This window comes from Balaenoptera physalus (assembly GCF_965194825.1).
Source record: "Balaenoptera physalus genome assembly, chromosome: 3".
NCBI classification, from domain to species: domain Eukaryota; kingdom Metazoa; phylum Chordata; class Mammalia; order Artiodactyla; family Balaenopteridae; genus Balaenoptera; species Balaenoptera physalus.
Genome location: NC_138890.1, coordinates 57,786,501 through 57,808,577, shown reverse-complemented (window position 1 = coordinate 57,808,577; position 22,077 = coordinate 57,786,501). Strand labels below are relative to the sequence as shown.

At 40.8% G+C, this 22,077-nt stretch overlaps 1 protein-coding gene across 5 annotated transcripts in view; it reads left to right on the top strand.

The window, feature by feature from the left end:
- The window catches only part of ARHGAP26 (Rho GTPase activating protein 26), a 470,301-nt gene that overhangs the window by 360,356 nt on the left and 87,868 nt on the right, over positions 1-22,077 (top strand). For all 5 annotated transcript variants that reach the window (XM_082454134.1, XM_082454135.1, XM_082454137.1 and 2 more), the window contains exon 19: positions 20,679-20,817. In XM_082454134.1, the coding sequence (XP_082310260.1) occupies positions 20,679-20,817 (139 nt within the window). The remainder of the gene's footprint in view (positions 1-20,678; positions 20,818-22,077) is intronic.

Below are 22,077 nucleotides of genomic sequence, written 5' to 3'. Positions count from 1 at the left end.
TCTCAACAGAATTCTCTGAAAATAGAGCATAAGTCCATCTCTGAGTGTCACATATGCCCCTTTCTCAAAATGATAATTTTTAAACTTAATCTTTTGTTAAATAAAATAACATTAAATGTTGAGACAGATTTCTAAGGAGTTTGATTATGTTTCACGTCCCTAAGGGGTATATATGAGCTTATAGCAGGCAACATCTAATGATTTTTCAACCTTAGCTGTTTTTTGGTGTCCTTGGGCCTTTAAAGCCAGAAAACATTCAAAAGTAGCGTGATAGGAAAAAGACCGGATACTGCTAATAACAATATTGAAACTTGTGTAAACAAGCAACCATCCCGCCTTGAGCACAAAGTATAGAAATAGAAATGAAATATGAAATGCATGGCCAGGCCTGCAAGTATATGGGCAGGAACTGGTGAAAATACTCATCTGGTTTGGTGGATTGTAAATTATGTTCCTCTATGCTGTGTATCTGGTGAGGTACATATTAAAAGAGTATTACAGTGCTTCATTATATGTTCTTCTTCATTAGTCTGTGCGAGAGAGTGGGATGATTCACAGCGAGATTTATGTTCCTGTGGAAGCCAGTGCAGGAGTGTCAGTGGAAACATTCCTAGGATGAAGGCTGCAGCAGAGTGTATGTCTCCAGTCCTGAGGGAGCTAGTGTACCACCATGATAGAGGTTTTTAACCTGGGATCCATGATGGGCCAAAGTTATATGCAAGACCTGTGTATGTACATGATTCTGGGAAGAAAGTCGTTAATATTCATCAGGTTTGCCTTTCTGGTAAAAACAACTTAGAATAAGGCAGTTTGACTCCTTTTCAAATGTCATTTCAGGCCTGATCTGGTATAAAGTCAGCAGATGCTGCCTTAGCCTCCTTTGGAAACCTGTGATGTTCACCTCACAGGAACCCAAAGCATACATGGCCACGTCCTGAGAGCCCCTGGCTTTCTGGAGGCAATGCTTTGGAGGAATTTCCTGCCAAGGGAATTTGACATTATCCATCAACAGAGCATGTTTTTGTCCTCAGGTGAATATTGTCATCTTCCTTTAAAATCCACAATATGAAGATCTTAGTTAACAGTATTTAATGAGCGTTCCCTTAGGCTTGGCTGTAATTTTCTAGAGACATAAATGCACACACAAATGTCGTAAGTGACTGCTTCTCTAACTTTATTGTCAGAAGTTGGACAAAATCCTGAAACCTCACTTGAAGAAATGCTTTCCAACAGCATCATTTCGTCTTGTCCCCCAACAAGCATTTGATAGCAAATGCCCTCTTGCTTGAACAAGCCCTAATACAGGTGTTAACTGTATGTCTCCCACAGTTAGTGGTATAATACTCTCTCTCGTGTTGTTAAGAACATTTTACATAAGATGTGTACTTTGTGCCTTGGAATAAAATTGGGAGGGACCCAGGAATAAGTAGAAGACAGCACAGAAGGAGGGTGTAGAAACCCAGGCATGTAGCCTTTGGAGCCACTCAGAGAGAGAGAGAGAGAGAGATAGGGAACCATAAGATGTCTGTTTCAGTTATCTGTTGCTTCATAACAGATCATCTACAAACCTAGTGACGTAAAACAGCAATGACTTTTTTTTGCTCACAAATCTGTGGACCAGAAATCTGGGGAAGGCTCATGTGTGTTCCAAGCTGCAGTGGTTTTACTGCAACTGGTGGATCCAAGATGACCTTACTCCACATGTCTGGGACCTTGGTACTAGCTGTTGGCTGGGACACCTTGGTCCTCCTCCACATGCCCTCTCTCTCCATGGGATCTCTCATCATTTAGTAGTCCAGGCCAAACTCAAGAGGGCAAACACAGAAGCCGCAAGACCTCTGAAATCCTAGGCCTAGAATAGACAAAGTGTCACTTCAGCTACATTCTGTTGGTCAAAGCAAGTCACAAGTCCAGCCAGATTGAAGGGGCAGGAAATAGACCCCACCTCTGGATGGGAGGAGCAGTGTGCATGCACAGGCGTGGGAGGAATTGTGGGCTGCCGTTTTTGCAGATGATCTCCCAGAATGCCTCACTCCCCATCACTGGCAGGTTTGCATGTAGTTCCCATTGGAGAGGCTTCCCTTTCTTATTAGTGGCTGCAACTGCTCAGCGTTTCTTTTTTCTTTTATTTTTTTTTTAACATGTGAACATATTCCCCCCCCCTCCTTTTCTTATTGGAGTATAATTGCTTTACAATGTTGTGTTAGTTTCTGCTGTACAAGCGAAGTGAATCAGCTATATGTATACATATACCCCCTCCCTCTTGGACCTCCCTCCCAGCCCCCCCCCCATCCCACCCATCTAGGTCATCACAGAGCACCGAGCTGAGCTCCCTGTGCTATACAGTAGGTTCCCACTACCTATCTGTTTTACACATAGTAGTATATTTATGTCAAACCTAATCTCCCAATTCATCCCACCCTCCCCTTCCCCCGTGTCCACACGTCCATTCTCTATGTCTGTGTTTCTATTCCTGCCCTGCAAATAGGTTCATCTGTACCATTGTTCTAGATTCCACATATATGTGTTAATATATGATATTTGCTTTTCTCTTTCTGACTTACTTCACTTTGTATGACAGACTCTAGGTCCATCCACATCTCCACAAATGACCCAATTTCATTGCTTTTGATGGCTGAATAATATTACATTGTATGTATGTACCACATCTTCTTTATCCATTCATCGGTTGATGGACATTTAGGTTGCTTCCATGTCCTGGCTATTGTAAATAGTGCTGCAGTGAATATTGGGGTACATGTCTCTTTTTGAGTTATGGTTTTCTCAGGGTAAAGGCCCAGTAGTAGGATTGCTGAGTCATATGGTAGTTCTATTGTTAGTTTTTTAAGGAACCTCCGTACTGTTCTCCATAGTGTCTGTATCAATTTACATTCCCAACAACAGTGCAAGAGGGTTCCCTTTTCTCCACACCCTCTCCAGCATTTCTTGTTTCTAGATTTTCTGATGATGGCCATTCTGACCAGTGTGAGATGATATGTCATTGTAGTTTTGATTTGCATTTCTCTAATAGTGATGTTGAGCATCTTCTCATGTGCCTCTTGGCCATCTGTGTGTCTTCTTTGGAGAAATGTCTATTTAGGTCTTCTGCCCATTTTTGGATTGGGTTGTTTGATTTTTTTTTTTTTTTTTGATATTGACCTTGCATGAGCTGCTTGTAAATTTTGGAGATTAATCCTTTGTCAGTTGCTTTGTTTGCAAATATTTTCTCCCATTCTGAGGGTTGTCTTTTTGCCTTGTTTATGGTTTCCTTTGCTGTGCAAAAGCTTTTAAGTTTCATTAGGTCCCATTTGTTTATTTTTGTTTTTATTTCCATTTCTCTAGGAGGTGGATCCAAAAAGATATTGCTGTGATTTATGTCAAAGAGTGTTTTTCCTATGTTTTCCTCTAAGAGTTTTATAGTGTTCTGTCTTAAATTTAGGTCTTTAATCCATTTTGAGTTTATTTTCGTGTATGGTGTTAGGTAATGTTCTAATTTCATTCTTTTACACGTAGCTGTCCAGTTTTCCCAGCACCACTTATTGAAGAGGCTGTCTTTTCTCCATTATATATTCTTGCCTGCTTCATCATAGATTAGTTGACCATAGGTGCGTGGGTTTATCTCTGGGCTTTCTACCCTGTTCCATTGATCTATTTTTCTGTTTTTGTGCCAGTACCATATTGTCTTGATTACTGTAGCATTGTAGTATACTCTGAAGTCAGGGAGTCTGATTCCTCCAGCTCCATTTTTTTTTCTCAAGATAGCTTTCGCTATTCGGAGTCTTTTGTGTCTCCATACACATTTTAAGATTTTTTTGTTCTAGTTCTGTGAAAAATGCCACTGGTAATCTGATAGGGATTGCATTGAATCTGTAGATTGCTTTGGGTAATACAGTCACTTTCACAATATTGATTCTTCCAATCCAAGAACATGGTATATCTCTCCATCTGTTTGTGTCTTCTTTGACACAGACAGGTCTTTTACCCCTTTAGGTAGGTTTATTCCTAGGTATTTTATTCTTTTTGTTGCAGTCGTAATTGGGATTGTTTCCTTAATTTCTCTTTCTGATCTTTCGTTTTCAGTGTATCGGAATGCAAGAGATTTCTGTGCATTAATTTTGTATCCTGCAACTTTACCGAATTCATTGATTAGCTCTAGTAGTTTTCTGGTGGCATCTTTAGGATTTTCTATGTATAGCATCATGTCATCTGCAAACAGTGACGGTTTTGCTACTTCTTTTCCAATTTGTATTTCTTTTATTTCTTTTTCCTCTATGATTGCCGTGGCTAGGACTTCCAAAACTATGTTGAATAATAGTGGTGAGAGTGGACATCCTTGTCTTTTTCCTCATCTTAGAGGAAATGCTTCCAGTTTTTCACCATTGAGAATGATGTTTGCTGTGGGTTTGTCATATATGGCCTTTATTATGTTGAGGTAGGTTCCCTCTTTGCCCACTTTCTGGAGAGTTTTTATCATAAATGGGTGTTGAATTTTGTCAAAAGCTTTTTCTGCATCTATTGAGATGATCATATGGTTTTTCTCCTTCAATTTGTTAATATGGTTAATCACATTGATTGATTTGCATATATTGAAGAATCCTTGCATCCCTGGGATAAATCCCACGTGACCATGGTGTGTGATCCTTTTAATATGTTGTTGGATTCTGTTTGCTGGTATTTTGTTGAGGATTTTTGCATCTAGGTTCATCAGTGATATTGGTCTATAATTTTCTTTTTTTGTAGTATCTTTGTCTGGTTTTGGTATCAGGGTGATGGTGGCCTTATAGAACGAGTTTGGGAGTGTTCCTCCCTCTGCAATTTTTTGGAAGAGTTTGAGAAGGATGGATGTCAGCTCTTCTCTAAATGTCTGATAGAATTCTCCTATGAAGCCATTTGGTCCTGGACTTTTGTTTGTTGGAAGATTTTTAATTACAGTTTCAATTTCATTACTTGTGATTGGTCTGTTTATATTTTCTAAATCTTCTTGGTTCTGTCAATGGTCTTCTGTTTCTCCTCAGCACTGCCATTTTTTACATAACCAGGGGGCATGCAACATTTGGTGGTAGTGACAAGTTCAGTCCTCACATACCCTTTGTAAGCCTCCGTATGGAGAGCTAACTCATCAGTGTCTAAAACTGGGAAAACATCTTTGTGTTTAAAATTGACATTTAGAAGACAGTGAGTTTTCTCCTGGTGAGAAAATTCAGTTTCTTTTTCCTCATAAAACATCTTTTTTGAAGAGAAGGAAAAAGGCTTCTGTGCTTTAACTGCCTAAAGCATATGGCCTTTCCTCTCCACCCCTCCCCTTTCTCCTCCTCCCCCTCCTCCCTCTCCCTCATTGTTTGCTGAGGATTAACACTAGACATTCAGACAAAGGGTTAAAAATGAAGATAACTCCTGAACTGCTTTATGTTGTCCCTGGCACATACACACACCCTCAAGACAGCAGCTGTTTAGAAGCGAAAAGAGCCTGAACCAAGATGGCAGAGTAGAAGGACATGCTCTCACTCCCTCTTGCGAGAACACCAGAGTCTCAACTAACTGCTGAACAGTCACCGACAGGAAGACACTGGAACTCACCAAAAAAGAAACCCCACATCCAAAGACAAAGGAGAAGCCACAAAGAGACAGTAGGAGGGGCGCAATCACAATAAAATCAAATCCCATAACTGCTGGGTGGGTGACTCTCAAACTGGAGAACACTTATACCACAGAAGGCCACCCACTGGAGTCAAGGTTCTGAGCCCCACGTCAGGCTTCCGAACCTGGGGGTCTGGCAACGGGAGGAGGAATTCCTGGAGAATCAGACTTTGAAGGCTAGCAGGATTTGATTACAGGACTCTGACAGGACTGGGGGAAACAGAGACTCCATTCCTGGAGGGCACACACAAAGTAGTGTGCACACTGGAGCCCAGGGGAAGGAGCAGTGACCCCAGGGGAGACTGAACCAGACCTACATGATAGTGTTGGAGGGTCTCCTGCAGAGGCAGTGGGTGGCTGTGGCTCACCGTGAGGACAGGGACACTGACAGCAGAAGTTCTGGGAAGTACTCCTTGGCGTGAGCCCTCCCAGAGTCCGCCATTAGCCCCGCCAAAGAGCCTGCAGGCTCCAGTGTTGGGTCGCCTCAGGCCAAACAACCAACAGGGAGGGAACCCAGCCCCACCCATCAGCAGTCAAGCGGATTAAAGTTTTACTGAGTTCTGCCTACCAGAGCAACAGCCAGCTCTACCCACCACCAGTCCCTCCCATCAGGAAACTTGCACAAGCCTCTTAGATAGCCTCATCCACCAGAGGGCAGACAGCAGAAGCAAGAAGAACTACAGTCCTGCAGCCTTTGGAACAAAAACCACATTCACAAAAAGACAGACAAGATGAAAAGGCACAGGGCTATGTACCAGATGAAGGAACAAGATAAAACCCTAGAAAAACAACTAAATGAAGTGGAGATAGGCAACCTTCCAGAAAAAGAATTCAGAATAATGATAGTGAAGATGATCCAGGACCTCAGAAAAAGAATGGAGGCAAAGATCGAGAAGGTGAAAGAAATGTTTAACAAAGACCTAGAAGAATTAAAGAACAAACAAACAGAGATGACCAATACAATAACTGAAATGAAAACTAAACTAGAAGGAATCAATAGCAGAATAACTGAGGCAGAAGAACGGATAAGTGACCTGGAAGACAGAATAGTGGAAGTCACTGCTGCAGAACAGAATAAAGAAAAAAGAATGAAAAGAAATGAAGACGGCCTAAGAGACTTCTGGGAAAACATTAAACACAGCCACATTCACATTTTAGGGGTCCCAGAAGGAGAAGAGAGAGAGAAAGGACCCGAGAAAATATTTGAAGAGATTATAGTCAAAAACTTCCCTAACATGGGAAAGGAAATAGCCACCCAAGTCCAGGAAGCGCAGAGAGCCCCATACAGGATAAACCCAACGAGAAACATGCCAAGACACATAATAATCAAATTGATAAAAATTAAAGACAAAGAAGAATTATTGAAAGCAGCAAGGGAAAAATGACAAATAACATACAAGGGAACTCCCATAAGATTAACAGCTGATTTCTCAGCAGAAACTCTACAAGCCAGAAGGGAGTGGCATGATATACTTAAAGTGATGAAAGGGAAGAACCTACAACCAAGATTACTCTACCCGGCAAGGATCTCATTCACATTCGATGGAGAAATCAAAAGCTTTACAGACAAGCAAAAGCTAAGAGAATTCAGCACCACCAAACCCGCTCTACAACAAATGCTAAAGGAACTTCTCTAAGTAGGAAACAGAGGAGAAGATAAGGACCTACAAAAACAAACCCAAAACAATTAAGAAAATGGTCATAGGAACATACATATTGATAATTACCTTAAAAGTGAATGGATTAAATGCTCCAACCAAAAGATACAGGCTTGCTAAATGGAGACAAAGACAAGACCCATATATATGCTGTCTACAACAGAACCACTTGAGACCTAGGGACACATACAGACTGAAAGTGAGGGGATGGAAAAAGATATTCCATGCAAGTGGAAATCAAAAGAAAGCTGGAGTAGCGATACTCATATCAGATAAAATAGACTTTAAAGAATGTTACAAGAGACAAGGAAGAATACTACATAATGATCAAGGGATCAATCCAAGAGGAAGATATAACAGTTATAAATATCTATGCACCCAACATAGGAGCACCTCAATACATAAGGCAACTGCTAACAGCTATAAAAGAGGAAATCAAAAAAAAAAAAAAAAAGAGGAAATCAACAGTAACACCATAATCGTGAGGGACTTTAACATCTCACTTACACTAGTGGACAGATCATCCAAAATGAAAATAAATAAGGAAACAAAAGCTTTAAATGATACATTAAACAAGATGGACTTAATTGACATTTATAGGACATTCCATCCAAAAACAACAGAATACACCTTCTTCTCAAGTGCTCATGGAACATTCTCCAGGATAGATCATAGCTTAGGTCACAAATCAAGCCTTGGTAAATATAAGAAAATTGAAATCATATCAAGTATCTTTTCCTACCACAACACTATAAGAGTAGATATCAATTACAGCAAAAAATCTGTAAAAATAGAAACACATGGAGGCTAAACAATACGTTACTAAATAACCAAGAGATCACTGAAGAAATCAAAGAGGAAATCAAAAAATACCTAGAGACAAATTACAATGAAAGCACGATGATCCAAAACCTATGGGATGCGGCAAAAGCAGTTCCAAGAGAGAAGTTTGTAGCAATACAAGCCTATCTCAAGAAACAAGAAAAATCTCAAATAAACAATCTAAGCTTACACCTAAAGGAACTAGAGGAGGAAGAATGAACAAAACCCAAAGTTAGCAGAAGGAAAGAAATCATAAAGATCAGAGCAGAAATAAATGAAATAGAAACAAAGAAAACAATAGCAAGGGTCAATAAAACTAAAAGCTTGTTCTTTGAGAAGATAAACAAAATTGATAAACCATTAGCCAGACTCATCAAGAAAAAGAGGGAGGGGACTCAAATCAATAAAATTGGAAATGAAAAAGGAGAAGTTACAACAGACACTGCAGAAATACAAACCATCCTAAGAGACTACTACAAGCAACTCTATTCCAATAAAATGGACAACCTGGAAGAAATGGATAAATTCTTAGACAGGTATAACCTTCCGAGACTGAACCAGGAAGAAATAGAAAATATGAACAGACCAATCACAAGTAATGAAATTGAAACTGTGATTAAAAATCTTCCAACAAACAAAAGTCCAGGACCAGATGGCTTCACAGGTGAATTCTATCAAACATTTAGAGAAGAGCTAACACCCATCCTTCTCAAATTCTTCCAAAATATAGCAGAGGGAGGAACACTCCCAAGCTCATTCTGTGAGGCCACCATCACCCTGATACCAAAACCAGACAAAGATACCACAAAAAAAGAAAATTATAGACCAATATCACTGATGAATATAGATGCAAAAATCCTCAACAAAATACTAGCATACAGAATCCAACAATGCATTAAAAGGATCATACACCATGATCAAGTGGGATTTATCCCAGGGATGCAAGGATTCTTCAATATATGCAAATCAATCAATGTGATACACCATATTAACGAATTGAAGGAGAAAAACCATATGATCATCTCAATCGATGCAGAAAAAGCTTTTGACAAAATTCAACACTCATTTATGATAAAAACTCTCCAGAAAGTGGGCATAGATGGAACCTACCTCAACATAATAAAGGCCATATACGGCAAACCCACAGCAAACATCATTCTCAATGTTGAAAAACTGAAAGCATTTCCTCTTAGATGAGGAACAAGACAGGGATGTCCACTCTCACCACTGTTATTCAACATAGTGTTGGAAGTCCTAGCCACAGCAATCACAGAAGAAAAAGAAATAAAAGGAATACAAATTGGAAAGAAGTAAAACTGTCACTGTTTGCAGATGACATGGTACTATGCATAGAGAATCCTAAAGATGCCACCAGAAAACTACTAGAGCTAATCGATGAATTTGGTTAAGTTGCAGGATACAAAATTAATGCACAGAAATCTCTTGCATTCCTATATACTAATGATGAAAAATCTGAAAGAGAAATTAAGGAAACATTCCCATTTACCATTGCAACAAAAAGAATAAAATATCTAGGAATAAACCTACCTAGTGAGACAAAAGACCTGTATGCAGAAAACTATAAGACACAGATGAAAGAAATTAAAGATGATACCAGCAGATGGAGAGACATACCATGTTCTTGGATTGGAAGAATCAGTAATATGAAAATGACTGTACTACCCATAGCAATCTACAGATTCAATACAATCCCTATCAAATTACCAATGGCATTTTTTACAGAACTAGAACAAAAAATCTTAAAATGTGTATGGAGACACAAAAGACCCCGAATAGCCAAAGCAATCTTGAGGGAAAAAAGCGGAGCTGGTGGAATCAGACTTCCTGACTTCAGACTATACTACAAAGCTACAGTAATCAAGACAATATGGTACTGGCACAAAAACAGACATATAGATCAATGGAACAAGTTAGAAAGCCCAGAGATAAACCCACGCACCTATGGTCAGCTAATCTATGACGAAGGAGGCAAGGATATACAATGGAGAAAAGAGAGTCTCTTCAGTAAGTGGTGCTGGGAAAACTGGACAGCTACGTGTAAAAGAATGAAATTAGAACACTCCCTAACACCATACACAAAAATAAACTCAAAATGGATTAGAGACCTAAATGTAAGACTAGACACTATAAAACTCTTAGAGGAAAACATAGGAAGAACACTCTTTGACATAAATCACAGCAAGATATTTTTTGATTCACCTTCTAGAGTAATGGAAATAAAAGCAAAAATAAACAAATGGGACCTAATGAATCTTCAAAGCTTTTGCACAGCAAAGGAAACCATAAACAAGACAAAAAGACAACCCTCAGAATGGGAGAAAATATTTGCAAACGAATCAACGGACAAAGGATTAATCTCCAAAATATATAAACAGCTGATGCAGCTCACTATTAAAAAAACAAATAACCCAATCCAAAAATGGGCAGAAGACCTAAATAGACATTTTTCCAAAGAAGACATACAGATGGCCAAGAAGCACATGAAAAGCTGCTCAACATCAGTAATTATTAGAGAAATACAAATCAAAACTACAATGAGGTATCACCTCACACCACTTAGAATGGCCATCATCAGAAAATCTAGAAACAAGAAATGCTGGAGAGGGTGTGGAGAAAAGGGAACCCTCTTGCACTGTTGGTGGGAATGTAAATTGATACAGCCACTATGGAGAACAGTATGGAGATTCCTTGAAAAACTAAAAATAGAATTACCATATGATCCAGCAATCCCACTACTGGGCATATACCCAGAGAAAACCATAATTCAAAAAGACACATGCACCCCAATGTTCATTGCAGTACTATTTACAATAGCCAGGTCATGGAAGCCACCTAAATGCCCATCGACAGATGAATGGATAAAGAAGATGTGGTACATATATACAGTGGAATATTACTCAGCCATAAAAAGGAACGAAATTGGGTCATTTGTTGATATGTGGATGGATCTAGAGACTGTCATACAGAGTGAAGTAAGTCAGAAAGAGAAAAACAAATATCGTATATTAACGCATATATGTGGAACCTAGAAAAATGGTACAGCTGCACCAGTTTGCAGGGCAGAAATTGAGACACAGATGTAGAGAACAAACGTATGGACACCAAGGCGGGAAAGCGGTGGGGGGGATGGGGGGGGTGGTGTGCTGAATTGGGCGATTGGGATTGACATGTATACACTGATGTGTATAAAATTGATGACTAATGAGAACCTGCTGTATAAGAAAATAAATAAAATAAAATTCAAAAATTCAAAAAAAAAGGAGACAGAAGCTTTGTTTAGAAAAAGAAGAAAAAAGACAGCACCTGTTTGTCTAGAAACATCCCCTGCTGATCATCTCTTGTCACAGAGAACCCACCTGTTTCTCGTTCGTGGGAGCCTTAGTGATGTGTTTCTTAACGACATTCAGTTTGGTCAAATTAAATACGCTAACCACGTACTTACCCTGTTGTGATGCTTCAGAAACTTGGTCCTTCACCTCCTGCACAGCCTTGGGGAGGGGAGCAATGTTTGGACCAATTTGTACAAAATATATATCCCAAAGTAAGTGAAGGCAGAGAGGAAAAAGCCAGAAGATATGGATTTGCATGGGGGCTCCTGATAATTGTTCTTTTTCCATGTTGGTAATACCTACTGATTTATTTACTCAGTTGAAGGTAATGGGTCTTTTTAATGTACATAGTCTAGCAGTAATAATAATAATGATAGTAATAGCTAACTTTTACTTACAGCTTATTGTCTGCAAGGCATTGTGCTAAGCAGCCTTATATTCATCATTTCATTTATTTTTCACAGCAACACTCTAAGGTCAGTATTTTTAGCTCTATTTTACAAATTTTGAACCTAGAGTCCAGAGAGTTGAAAAAACAGCTTGTTAGGAGAGGAACTAGGGTTGAACTTAGGACTCCTTTCATAACCCAAGCTATTAAATCTATTCTTGTTAATCTCTAGTGACTGCATTTATTGAGCACCTACTCTTGACCTAAGATAAATGAGACAGGACCTTTTTTTCCAAGGCCCTCCTGTTTTCTCAGGATATAACTAACCATAATATAGTGTGCTAAGTGACATCCAGTAAGATGAATGAAGTGTGTGGTACCACTGAGGAGAAATAATTTAATTCTGCTTGTACCTGGCTCTGACAGATAAATAGGCAATTTCTAGGCAGAGCAAGAGTGGAGATGGGGGGACAGCCTTCCAGAGGAACATTAATCAGTTAATCAACATCAATCAACTCGTGTGTATTAAAACAAAATGGTTGTGAAAGAACTTTGGGTTATGTTAGCAAGTGGTCAGAGATGATGCCAAAGATTGGATTGAGCCTATTTTTCAAGGGTCTTGAAAGCTATGGGAAAAGGTTGGCATTTACTTCTGAAAAATGGGAGCTCTCAGGGGATTCCAAGTAGAGAGGTAAAATGATTGATTGTATCAGCACTTGAGAAAGACATCCCTGGAAGGTGAACCAGATTGTACTCTGGTTGCTGATATCAGAATCACTCATTAAATAAAAACAAAACCATAGAGTTTACCACACTGTAGTAAACTTGTGGCTATATATTTTAAAAGTCTTGCTTAGAGACTGTAACCTTTGACCTACAGCCTTTACTTATTATAGGGTAGAGTAGGATCCTAACGGCTTTTATTTGGGTCTCTTTGCCAGACTTCCTAAAGGGAAATAGTAGCTCATGGCATCATTTCCCATCAACAGCTCCATACCCTGGACTCGACTTGGATTATCTGAAAGCTAAAGAACAGACTTGAGAGTCTGGCTCTTTTTATCTGTAGTCAGATTTCAGAGTTAAAAGTTCAGAGGGCAAAGACTTTGGCTCTTTCTCTGTTTGTTTTAAGGTAATAATTATTTTAAGTTACCATTTCTATATGCACAGAATCTTTACCCAGCTCACACCTTGTCACCCTGAGCCTTAAAACATCAATAAGCCCAATACTTGGGGTGATAGTGGAAGTTATCAATATTTATATGCATCTAGTTAAGATTTCAAAATACTGAACGCTGTCATTGTTCAAGATACCGAAAAGCCCAGAAATTCTGCAATTTCTTACAAGATTTTCCTTTTATTTCTCTTTTTAAAGGTTAGCTTGCCAATGACTTTGAAAAATTTAAATGTCTAGGAAAAACAATCCTGTCAAGAATCAAACTGCCACCTTTTCATAGATTTGGTTAAACATGAAATCTCAGATTATGTATGTGTATGTCTCAACATCTTCCTGTTAAGTTCCAACATGTAATAGTAGGATTGTTTTGAACAGTCCACGATGTTTCTTTTGACTGTGGCATTCAAAAGGGTTTCTGCACATGAAGCAGGACATGGGTGTGTACCTGTGCCCATGCACCATGTGCTTTTATCAGTATTGTTCCTTTTAATGGCTATTGATGTTTTACAAAATAAGTTATCATGATTCTTTTTCCAGTCTATCAGTAGGCTTTGGAAGAGGTAAGAGTGGTGATCTTTGAGTTGTTAATTCTTAGAAACGCCCAAAGATCAGTGCCCCTTTTTAATACATGTTAACTTTTAATCTTATATGTCAAGGAGAAGAGCGAGCGACCATGGATGTCCTTACTTAACAGCTAAGTGTAAACAGCAAGTCCTAAGCAAACTTGCGTTCCTGTTAAATTGGTAGTGTCTTTCAAGGTTGTCTTGATTTGAGTTGATTTGGGCCCACCAAACTGCCTTGATCTGCTTTTACCAAGATGTTGGTGGCTTTGGAATCCATTGTATCAGTGTTGGGGTTTGTACACAAAATGTGCATCAATTAATAGAATGCAATTGATTTGAACAGTTTCTGGCAACTGACAAGTGTTGGGCAGTTGTATTTCATTTCCTTGTTATTTCAAGTGGCTGTTGATATGCAAAATTGATGATGATGGTGATGGTGATGATGATGATGATGATGATGATGAAGAAGAAGAAGAAGAAGAATGCCTGCACACTTTACTCCTGTTACTGTGGCCTGCTTGGGAAGCTAATCTTGTGCCTCATGACCATGGCTTTTTTCATTTGTTTGTTGATTTATTGTTGTTGTTGTTACCTTTCCTTACATTGGTTTCTGAGTATATTCTTTTTGGTCCTGTCCATGTTAGGTTTAGAAATAAGCTAGATTTACTTATATGCTCAGCTGGAATGCTTCTGTCACAGGCTTTTCTTCTATTTGCAGTGTCAAGTGCCATGCAAACAGTTCTTCATTAGTGTCCAAGGTTGTGGATCTGAACAGCTATATTCTGCAGTCCCCAGCCAATAAAGCCCCAGATAAACCAATCATTGTTTGAGCTCCTTTAATGGTTCTCAAATAAAGGTGGGGTTTTGTTATGTTTTAATCTATTCCTCTCTGTCAGCAAAGATAACAGGAAATAGAATCTTTCTGGAGATTAGGAAAATCACAGCATCCCATGGATTACCCAGGTTGACTATATATACTGCCAGTTACTAAATGGAATTGTTTCCTTTTGAGGGACTTTTAATAAAACTACTCAAACCGCTTTCTAAATTGTTGTTCCCTGGGCCAAAATGCTGATATCAACAAGACATCGGACTTCCAACTCTCCTTAAAAAAAAACCTCTTTGTGGCTGTAGCCTCTGAATTTGGCTTCTTAACTGGTATATTAAATTAGCCCTGCTAAGACTTGCCTGGCTTTCCAGCAGAAAGGTGCTGGGTTTATGGCTTCTCGTGCCCTGAGCAGTCCTGTTCTACAGCCTGTGGATAGAAAGAGTGGGCAGTGTGTGAGCCATGCTCCATAGGCTTAGTCCTCCACCTCCAAAGCAGATACTCCTCAGATTAACCAAGCCCATAACTTGTTATTATTGTCTGTTACTTCAAACCCTGATACATTTATGTTTTAGGAAAATGCTTAGTCTCTTCTCTTATAGAAGCCTTTCTCTTTTGCCTTGTAATCCCAGGCCTCTGTCATTGATTTATTATCTCAGAGCTACTTTGCAGTTACAGACCAGGAACTCTTCATCATGACCTAATTTTCCTCCCATAAAAATCACAGCACGTAATAAAGAGTACACCACACACGTTACGGGAAGGCTTCTAATCCTTGTAAATTGCAGGAGCATGTTACAGATGGGATTGGGAAAGGTATAAAAATGTGTATGTGACATGGCTAAGAATAAATTCCACAAGTGTCAATGGTGTCCAATGTCAAGATGGGCCCAAGGGGGGCCAGTGAAATTTGAATTTTGTAGACAATGCAAGGGGAAAAGAACAGCAAATTCTAACGTTGTAAGCAGTTGAGATCGATGTAATACAAAGAGCAGTAATTAAATTTGCACTTATAAATTAAATCCTCATGTCCTGACTGCAGATAATTCATTGTTGAGTCTCCAGTTATTTCCCTTCTTATACTTTTTTGTTGAATGCAATCATGTCTTTTGAACACTGAGTGTCAAACAGTGTTAGGTGCTTCCGTCCTCGCCTCAGTCCCAGGAGTTTTTACAGATGTGACAGCTAAAGGTCAGAGTTATATAACTTGTTCAAAGTCACAGAGCTAGTGAGTGACTAAAATCAGATCCATCAGACTCCAGAACTTATGATCTTTGCATTTTGTCCTCTGTCTCTCAAATTACTAACACGTATAAAGGCCACAGGTGGTTAAGACCCAGACAGTCCAGCTAAGCTGTCTTAAGTCCCAGTCCAGCTGTACTCATTTATGTGACCTTGAACAAATCAGTTAGTCTCAGTGAGTCTCAGTTTCCTCACCTACAAGATGACAAGAATAATAGTAGAGTAAAATCCTGAGATAATCCATGTAAGTAACAGCATGATAAACACTCAATAAACTTTGGATATTTTTATTGTCACTTATACCACCACTACCTCCTGCCCACTCTGTCAGGTTCTGTGCTCAGCATTTAATACGCCTTAGCTTTTCAGTATCCCTGCAAGACAGGTGTTAGATCCCCATTTACACAGGGAAACAGTCTCAGAGGGGTTAAGGCTCTTACCCGAGTTGAACCCAAGTCTGTATAGCTCCAACAACTATTTGCTTTCTACCCATATAATGACTGTAAATTCCTTTCCTATATATATATATATTTTTTTTTTGGATGGTGTTTAGGTTTATTTTTTAATTAATTTTTATTGGAGTATAGTTGATTTACAATGTTGTGCTAGTTTCTGCTGTACAGCAAAGTGAATCAGTTATACATATATTAGATTCTCTTCCTATATAGGTCATTACAGAGTATTGAGCAGAGTTCCCTGTGCTATAAGGTAGGTTCTTATTAGTTATCTATTTTATATATAGTAGTGCGTCTATGTCAATCCCAGTCTCCCAATTTATCCCTCCCTCCCTTTCCCCCTTGGTAACCATAGGCTTGTTTTCTACATCTGTGACTCTATTTCTGTTTTGTAAATAAGTTCATTTGTACCTTTTTTTTAGAGTCCACATATAGGTGACATCCGTGACACGGCAACGATGCCAGTGTCTCTGACAGTGAAGTCAGTGTAGCTGTAGGTCCTGCCCCCTGAGCAGCTGGATCAGGCCTCAGCCCAGTTCTGTGTGACGGCAGAGGCCAAGCCACCCCTGACCACTCTGCCGCACAGCTTAAGGAGAAACTGCAGCTTGGTATTTACAGGTCTGCTAATTCCACTTATAGGAAGCTTGACACTGGGGATACTTGGGAGCGTTATCCAGAATCATATTTTTATTTTACAGTCTTACTCCCCGGTAGCTTCCAGAAGGCTTCCAGCCTTCCTTGTAACTTTTATTTCTAAGGCATTCCTGACTAAGTCAGAATTCATTTGTAAGTTTGAACAGAATTAATGGGGCACTTGGGGCACAGAATAAATCCCCCCGTTTTGTGTTAAGTTGGAAAGTCTCTGTGAAATGAATAGATTATTCCAGCCACATGGTAGAGCTCCATAAATCCATTGCTCAGAGATTACATGAGCTCATGCTTCCATCGTTCAGCAGAGACATTTGTACAGTGATTCTTCTCAACAGAATGAAGGGAACTTCATGGGATTCTCTTGAAGTCATCCCTTCCAAACAAAACAGGATTGGAACAACCAGCAAAACTGTGAATCATTCGGATTCTCATCAGAATTCAACTCAAGCTTTTTTCACAGAGGCATCTTTTGGCCTGGCTGAGAAGGTGGCCGGACAGTGAGCAGCCTTTTAACAACTTGCATGTATTCAAGTTTCAGAGTTAAAGGAACAAAAGTAATTTGGGGAATGATTGCCCAGACTCCTTAGTGAAAGTCTGTGTCTTCTGCTCTGACTTGGTCTGATTTGCAGAGGTGCCCTTGTGCCTGGGAAAACCATGTGTAATAATACTGGTGATAGTCCCGTGTCTGGCACTCCACATTTCATAGCAGGCCCCACTTGCACATTAGTGCATTTGATCTCAAGAAGAGCCCTGTCGGAGTTCTTCAGAAGCCGGGGCCTGGCTCACACTGAGACCCAGAGAGCTGGCCTTCAGGATTGTAGCTCTGGCCCATGGTGAAAATCTCCATCTCCTAGAACTGATTCTAGTATGCTCCAGTAGCTTTCCTTTTAGAGAAAACAGCCAATGAGCAGAATGTAATTCTCATGTGTTCCCGTGTCTCCTCCCGTTTGCCTGTGTATAAACACTGTTTTGGAAGCAATTTTCCACGCATCTGTCTAAATCCATGGTCCTTCCTCACGACTCACTCTTCTTTGTTTCTCCAGCATCTACGACAGTTTTTAGGAAAGAAGAAATGCTCACATTTCTGGTGACAGTTGAAATGAAAATGCATATGCATTATCTTTGTTCACATTGCGGTTGAGTGAGGATCTCATTCTCAGTAGCTCTTTAGGAAAAGAGACAACCTAACACAACATTGTAAAGAAACTATACTCCAATAAAAAGTAATAAAAAAATAAGAGAAAAGAAATGAAAAAGAAAAAAAAAAGGAAAAGAGAGACAAAATTTGGAGCCCAGACATAAAGAGGTGGGGGCCTATCAGTGTGTCTGAATTCATTTTCAGATGTTTTTTAGCTCAGATTGCCGAAAATGTTGTATTTAAGGCCAGAGGCAGAAGGGTGCTAAAGGATATCATTATTTGTTGAAATCTGTACTTGTGGGTTTGGGCACCGGCTTCTGTAGTGTAGATTAGCTGGAGAAGATGAGCTGAATGCTGAGGACTGCTGCAGAGGTGGGGAGTGGAGATGTTAGAAACTGCAACCCTAGGGTCCCATCCCAGCCCCTCTCCTGCTAAGCCATGTGGCATTAGGAAATCTCTCCTTGTGGAATGGTCATCCTGCTTAGTACCTTTGACTTAAGAGATAAGTCATGTAAAGTACCTTGCACAGTGGCTGGCAGGGGCAAACACTCCTATATAAGAGCAAGTGCCAGTGGTAATGGTGCACGGGGTGTCACTTAGGAGCAGCCCTGGCTCAGCGTTGTTGGAGGACAGAACAAAGGGGGAGGGAGCTTCTGAGAAGCTTAGTGGTCCTTGAGCTCAACAACAACCATAATTTCTCTTTTCTTCCCTTGAAGATGCTCAGAAGGAGCCTGGTGACATGTGTAACACTGGTACTTATTTTTAGGGGTTCCAACTCCTCTGGAAGCCAGGAGGTTTTTGTTGTTTTTGTTTTAGGCCCCCTTCTCTCCTTACCTCCTCGCCCCAGTTGAACTCAGCTATGTAGTGATTCAATTTATTTTGTTGAAAATTCAGTCCCCTAGGGAAAATATGATAATGCTGTTTTCAGACAGCTGTGTTTGGTTGCAAGACTGACTGAACCAGCTGGCTGGCATCATTGGAGCCCAAGGACCTGCCAACTCATAGAGAGCAGCTGTTTTGGCTGAAATTCTTATCATTCTTATGACTTTGCTTCCTATATCTGAGCTTCTGAGTTCTGCTTTCAAATGCACGCACAAAGGAGAGAAAGCCATGAGAAAGACTCTGATGTGTCTAGGGCCACCCATAGGTGAGGGGAGTGGAGGTGCCACCACTGTGCTCTCATTACTCGTGATTGTTGGGGAAGAGAAAATCCAGAAGGAGACCAGCTCCAGAGAGTAAGAGATGATAATAAGTGGATCAATAAATACTGATATCTTAATACAGTGGGTGTGTTACAAAACCAGGAAGAATCAGGTGTGAAGATTTTCTTCATGAAGGGGGAAATGTTACAATATAATGTTAGAGAAAGCGTATAGGATACAAAAGTGTATAAAGAATAGAATTCCAATTATGGAGAAGTGCGTTTTAACATTAAATGAGATAACTCATACAAAGCACTTGACGTGGTAGATACTCAGTAAATCACAGCTACTAGATGCAAATTCTCTAACCACGGGAGACACGTTGGCCTCAAGCACTGTTGTACCCAGAGTGCCTGGTATAAAGGAGATGCTGAAAAGATCTTTCTAGGTTGAATGAATTAGTGTTGTTGTTATTATATGCATTTTAAAAGGAATTGAGAAAATCTAGGGACATATGTTTCTATGTTATCATCTGTAAGTGTATCTATAATTGTGGCAGCTTAACCTCTCTGCCTCAGTCCTTCATTATAAATGGTGAGGACAGTACTTGAAGCTCAAGGTCACTCAGAACTGAGTGAGCTACATGGAAAATACACGCAGTGACTGGTCCCTAGGGAGCCGACCTTGCATGGCAGTGACTGTAATCATGGTAAGCACCATGTAAGTGGTAGCTATTATAATAATTCTGTCGTACTTGGATCTGTAGGAAAAAAGACGAGCATTGTCATGATTTTTATCTATCATTTTCTTCTCAATTTTTACCATGGCCTTTTTTTTTTTTTTTTTGCAATGAAAGCTTAAAAGAAAAAACCTCATATGAAAATAAAACTCAAATGCTAACAGTGGTTACCTCTAAATAGTGGAATTGGGAGAATTTTTCTATGTTCTTCTTAATGCTTTTCTACATTTTCCAAACTGTTTGTAGTATGTATGTTACTTCTGTCATCAAGATTTGGGGGAAACAACATTTTTTCCCTTTTTTAAATAAGAAAAAGAATGCTCAGCATCAAAGATAACACAAAGCTGCTGAGCTAGACGCTCCATCTGGGGATGATTGAAGACTAGAAGATGCTGCCCTGTTCTGGGCTTCTTTTGGGGGCTGTTATTTAAACGCATGTTTCACAGCCTCAGAAAGTTGTGAAGCAGTTGTTAAGAACTGGGAAACAGAACCAATGAGGAAAAGTAAAGTAGTTTTAGTTCATCCGTTCTGGACAAAGGTGGTCAAAAAACGTTAAGCCCTCTTCGCAGACAATGGCTTATATTTAGCACAGAAGCTTTCCATTGGCTCCGGAGAGAACAACAAAAAGCAGATCTCTGGAAATGCTAGCAGAAGGGGTGAGAAGTGGAAGTGAATGGTTCCCGAACCTTGGGACGCGCTTCCAAAGGAGGATGTTTTGTGCCACTTCCTAGAGATGTTTAAAATAGAGTCCTGAGCAAATCCTGGTGGTCTTTTTCAGTCTTTTTCTTGCTGATTCGTAGACTCCATCAAGCTTTTCGGTCGTACTTGTCTGGACCTGTGCTGTCTCCCCAGTTCACAGTAGCGTGTAACCCTTTTATGAAACTATTTTGCAGATATTTAACACCGTGCCTGACGCGCCCCTCACCAATGCCCAGCTGCACCTGTCTCGGAAGAAGAGCAGTGACTCCAAGCCCCCGTCCTGCAGCGAGAGGCCCCTGACGCTCTTCCACACCATGCAGTCAACAGAGAAACGTGAGTCCCACTACTCAGGGCCAGCGTGGTCCCCGGGGGACATCCAGGCCTCCTCCCAGCTGCCCGGGGTGCGCACCTCCAGCCTCTCTGTGTGCGTTGCTGCCTTTTGCGTCCTTCAGGACACTGTATCGGCCATTGTACCCTCCCGGGTTCCGTGGCTGAGTAACCTCGACAGGACAGGAAGCAGGGGTGCTGAGGTTGAAAGGGAGGGCCGCGCCGCCCAGGATCCTCTTTCCCACTCCCCTGTGGGCAGACAGCCGAGCCCCTTTTCCTCCAGCGGCACAATCAGATCTAAGCTCAGGCGTCGCTTCTTCGGCCCCTCTTTTGTTAGCGGCTCCCCTAGAACCAGTTTCCCTTCCTTTTCTCGGGTTGTAACTCAGTGCTTATTCGTGCGAGTCACACGCCCCACTGGAATGGGGCTCTCTCTGCACAGGGACCTTGTTTGGCTTGCTCGTCCTTCCCCTCCACCTCTCCTGGGCCTGACACACAGTGGATGCTTAGTAAATGTGTGGAATTAATTCACAGATTAATAGGAGAGCATTGCCCTCCTTGTTCCAAGTAGCAGAGTGTTCTCACCACAACTGTATCGAATCTTGTTTTCACCTCTGGATTTCTGAGTTCTTTGCAGCAGTTGGGTTACTGGGCCCTCAAATCTCCAGTCTGGTTTCAGCCTTTGTAATGAGGGAGTCCAGTGGTGGAGGGTGGGAGTCGAGGGTCCCAGCTGTGCCCGAAGGCAGGCAGCCCTGGGTCCCTGTGCCGGCGACAGCATTCAGGCAAGCCTCCTATCTTCTCTCAGCCTCGCCTCCTACCTTCTCTCAGTCTCAGTTTACTTGTCTGTAAAGTAGTGATAATAGGGCCTACCTCAGAGGGAACTGGTGCGGATTCAATGAACTTACGCAGCTAGGCAGCTGGCACAGGCCTAGACGTGGCAAGGGCCATCGACTGAGAGCTGCTGCTACTATTATTAGTTCCTGTTTAATCACACGCAGACACCAAGGAGTATAAAAACGTGACCTCGTCTGTAAGGAGCTCACATTTGAGTAAAGGAAGTAGACGAGTGAATAGGTAATGGTGAGTCGGCAGGATAACTGCTCTCAGATGTGTGCATTCAGGGAGCCAGGAGAACACGGTGGTTGAAAGCACTCATGGGCACCAGGCGCCTGGGTGAGAGCCCTCCTCGGCCACTCTCTGGCTGTGTGACGTGGGCCAGTTATCTGCCATTGCGTGGCCTCAGTCTCCTCTTCTGGAAAACAGGGATAA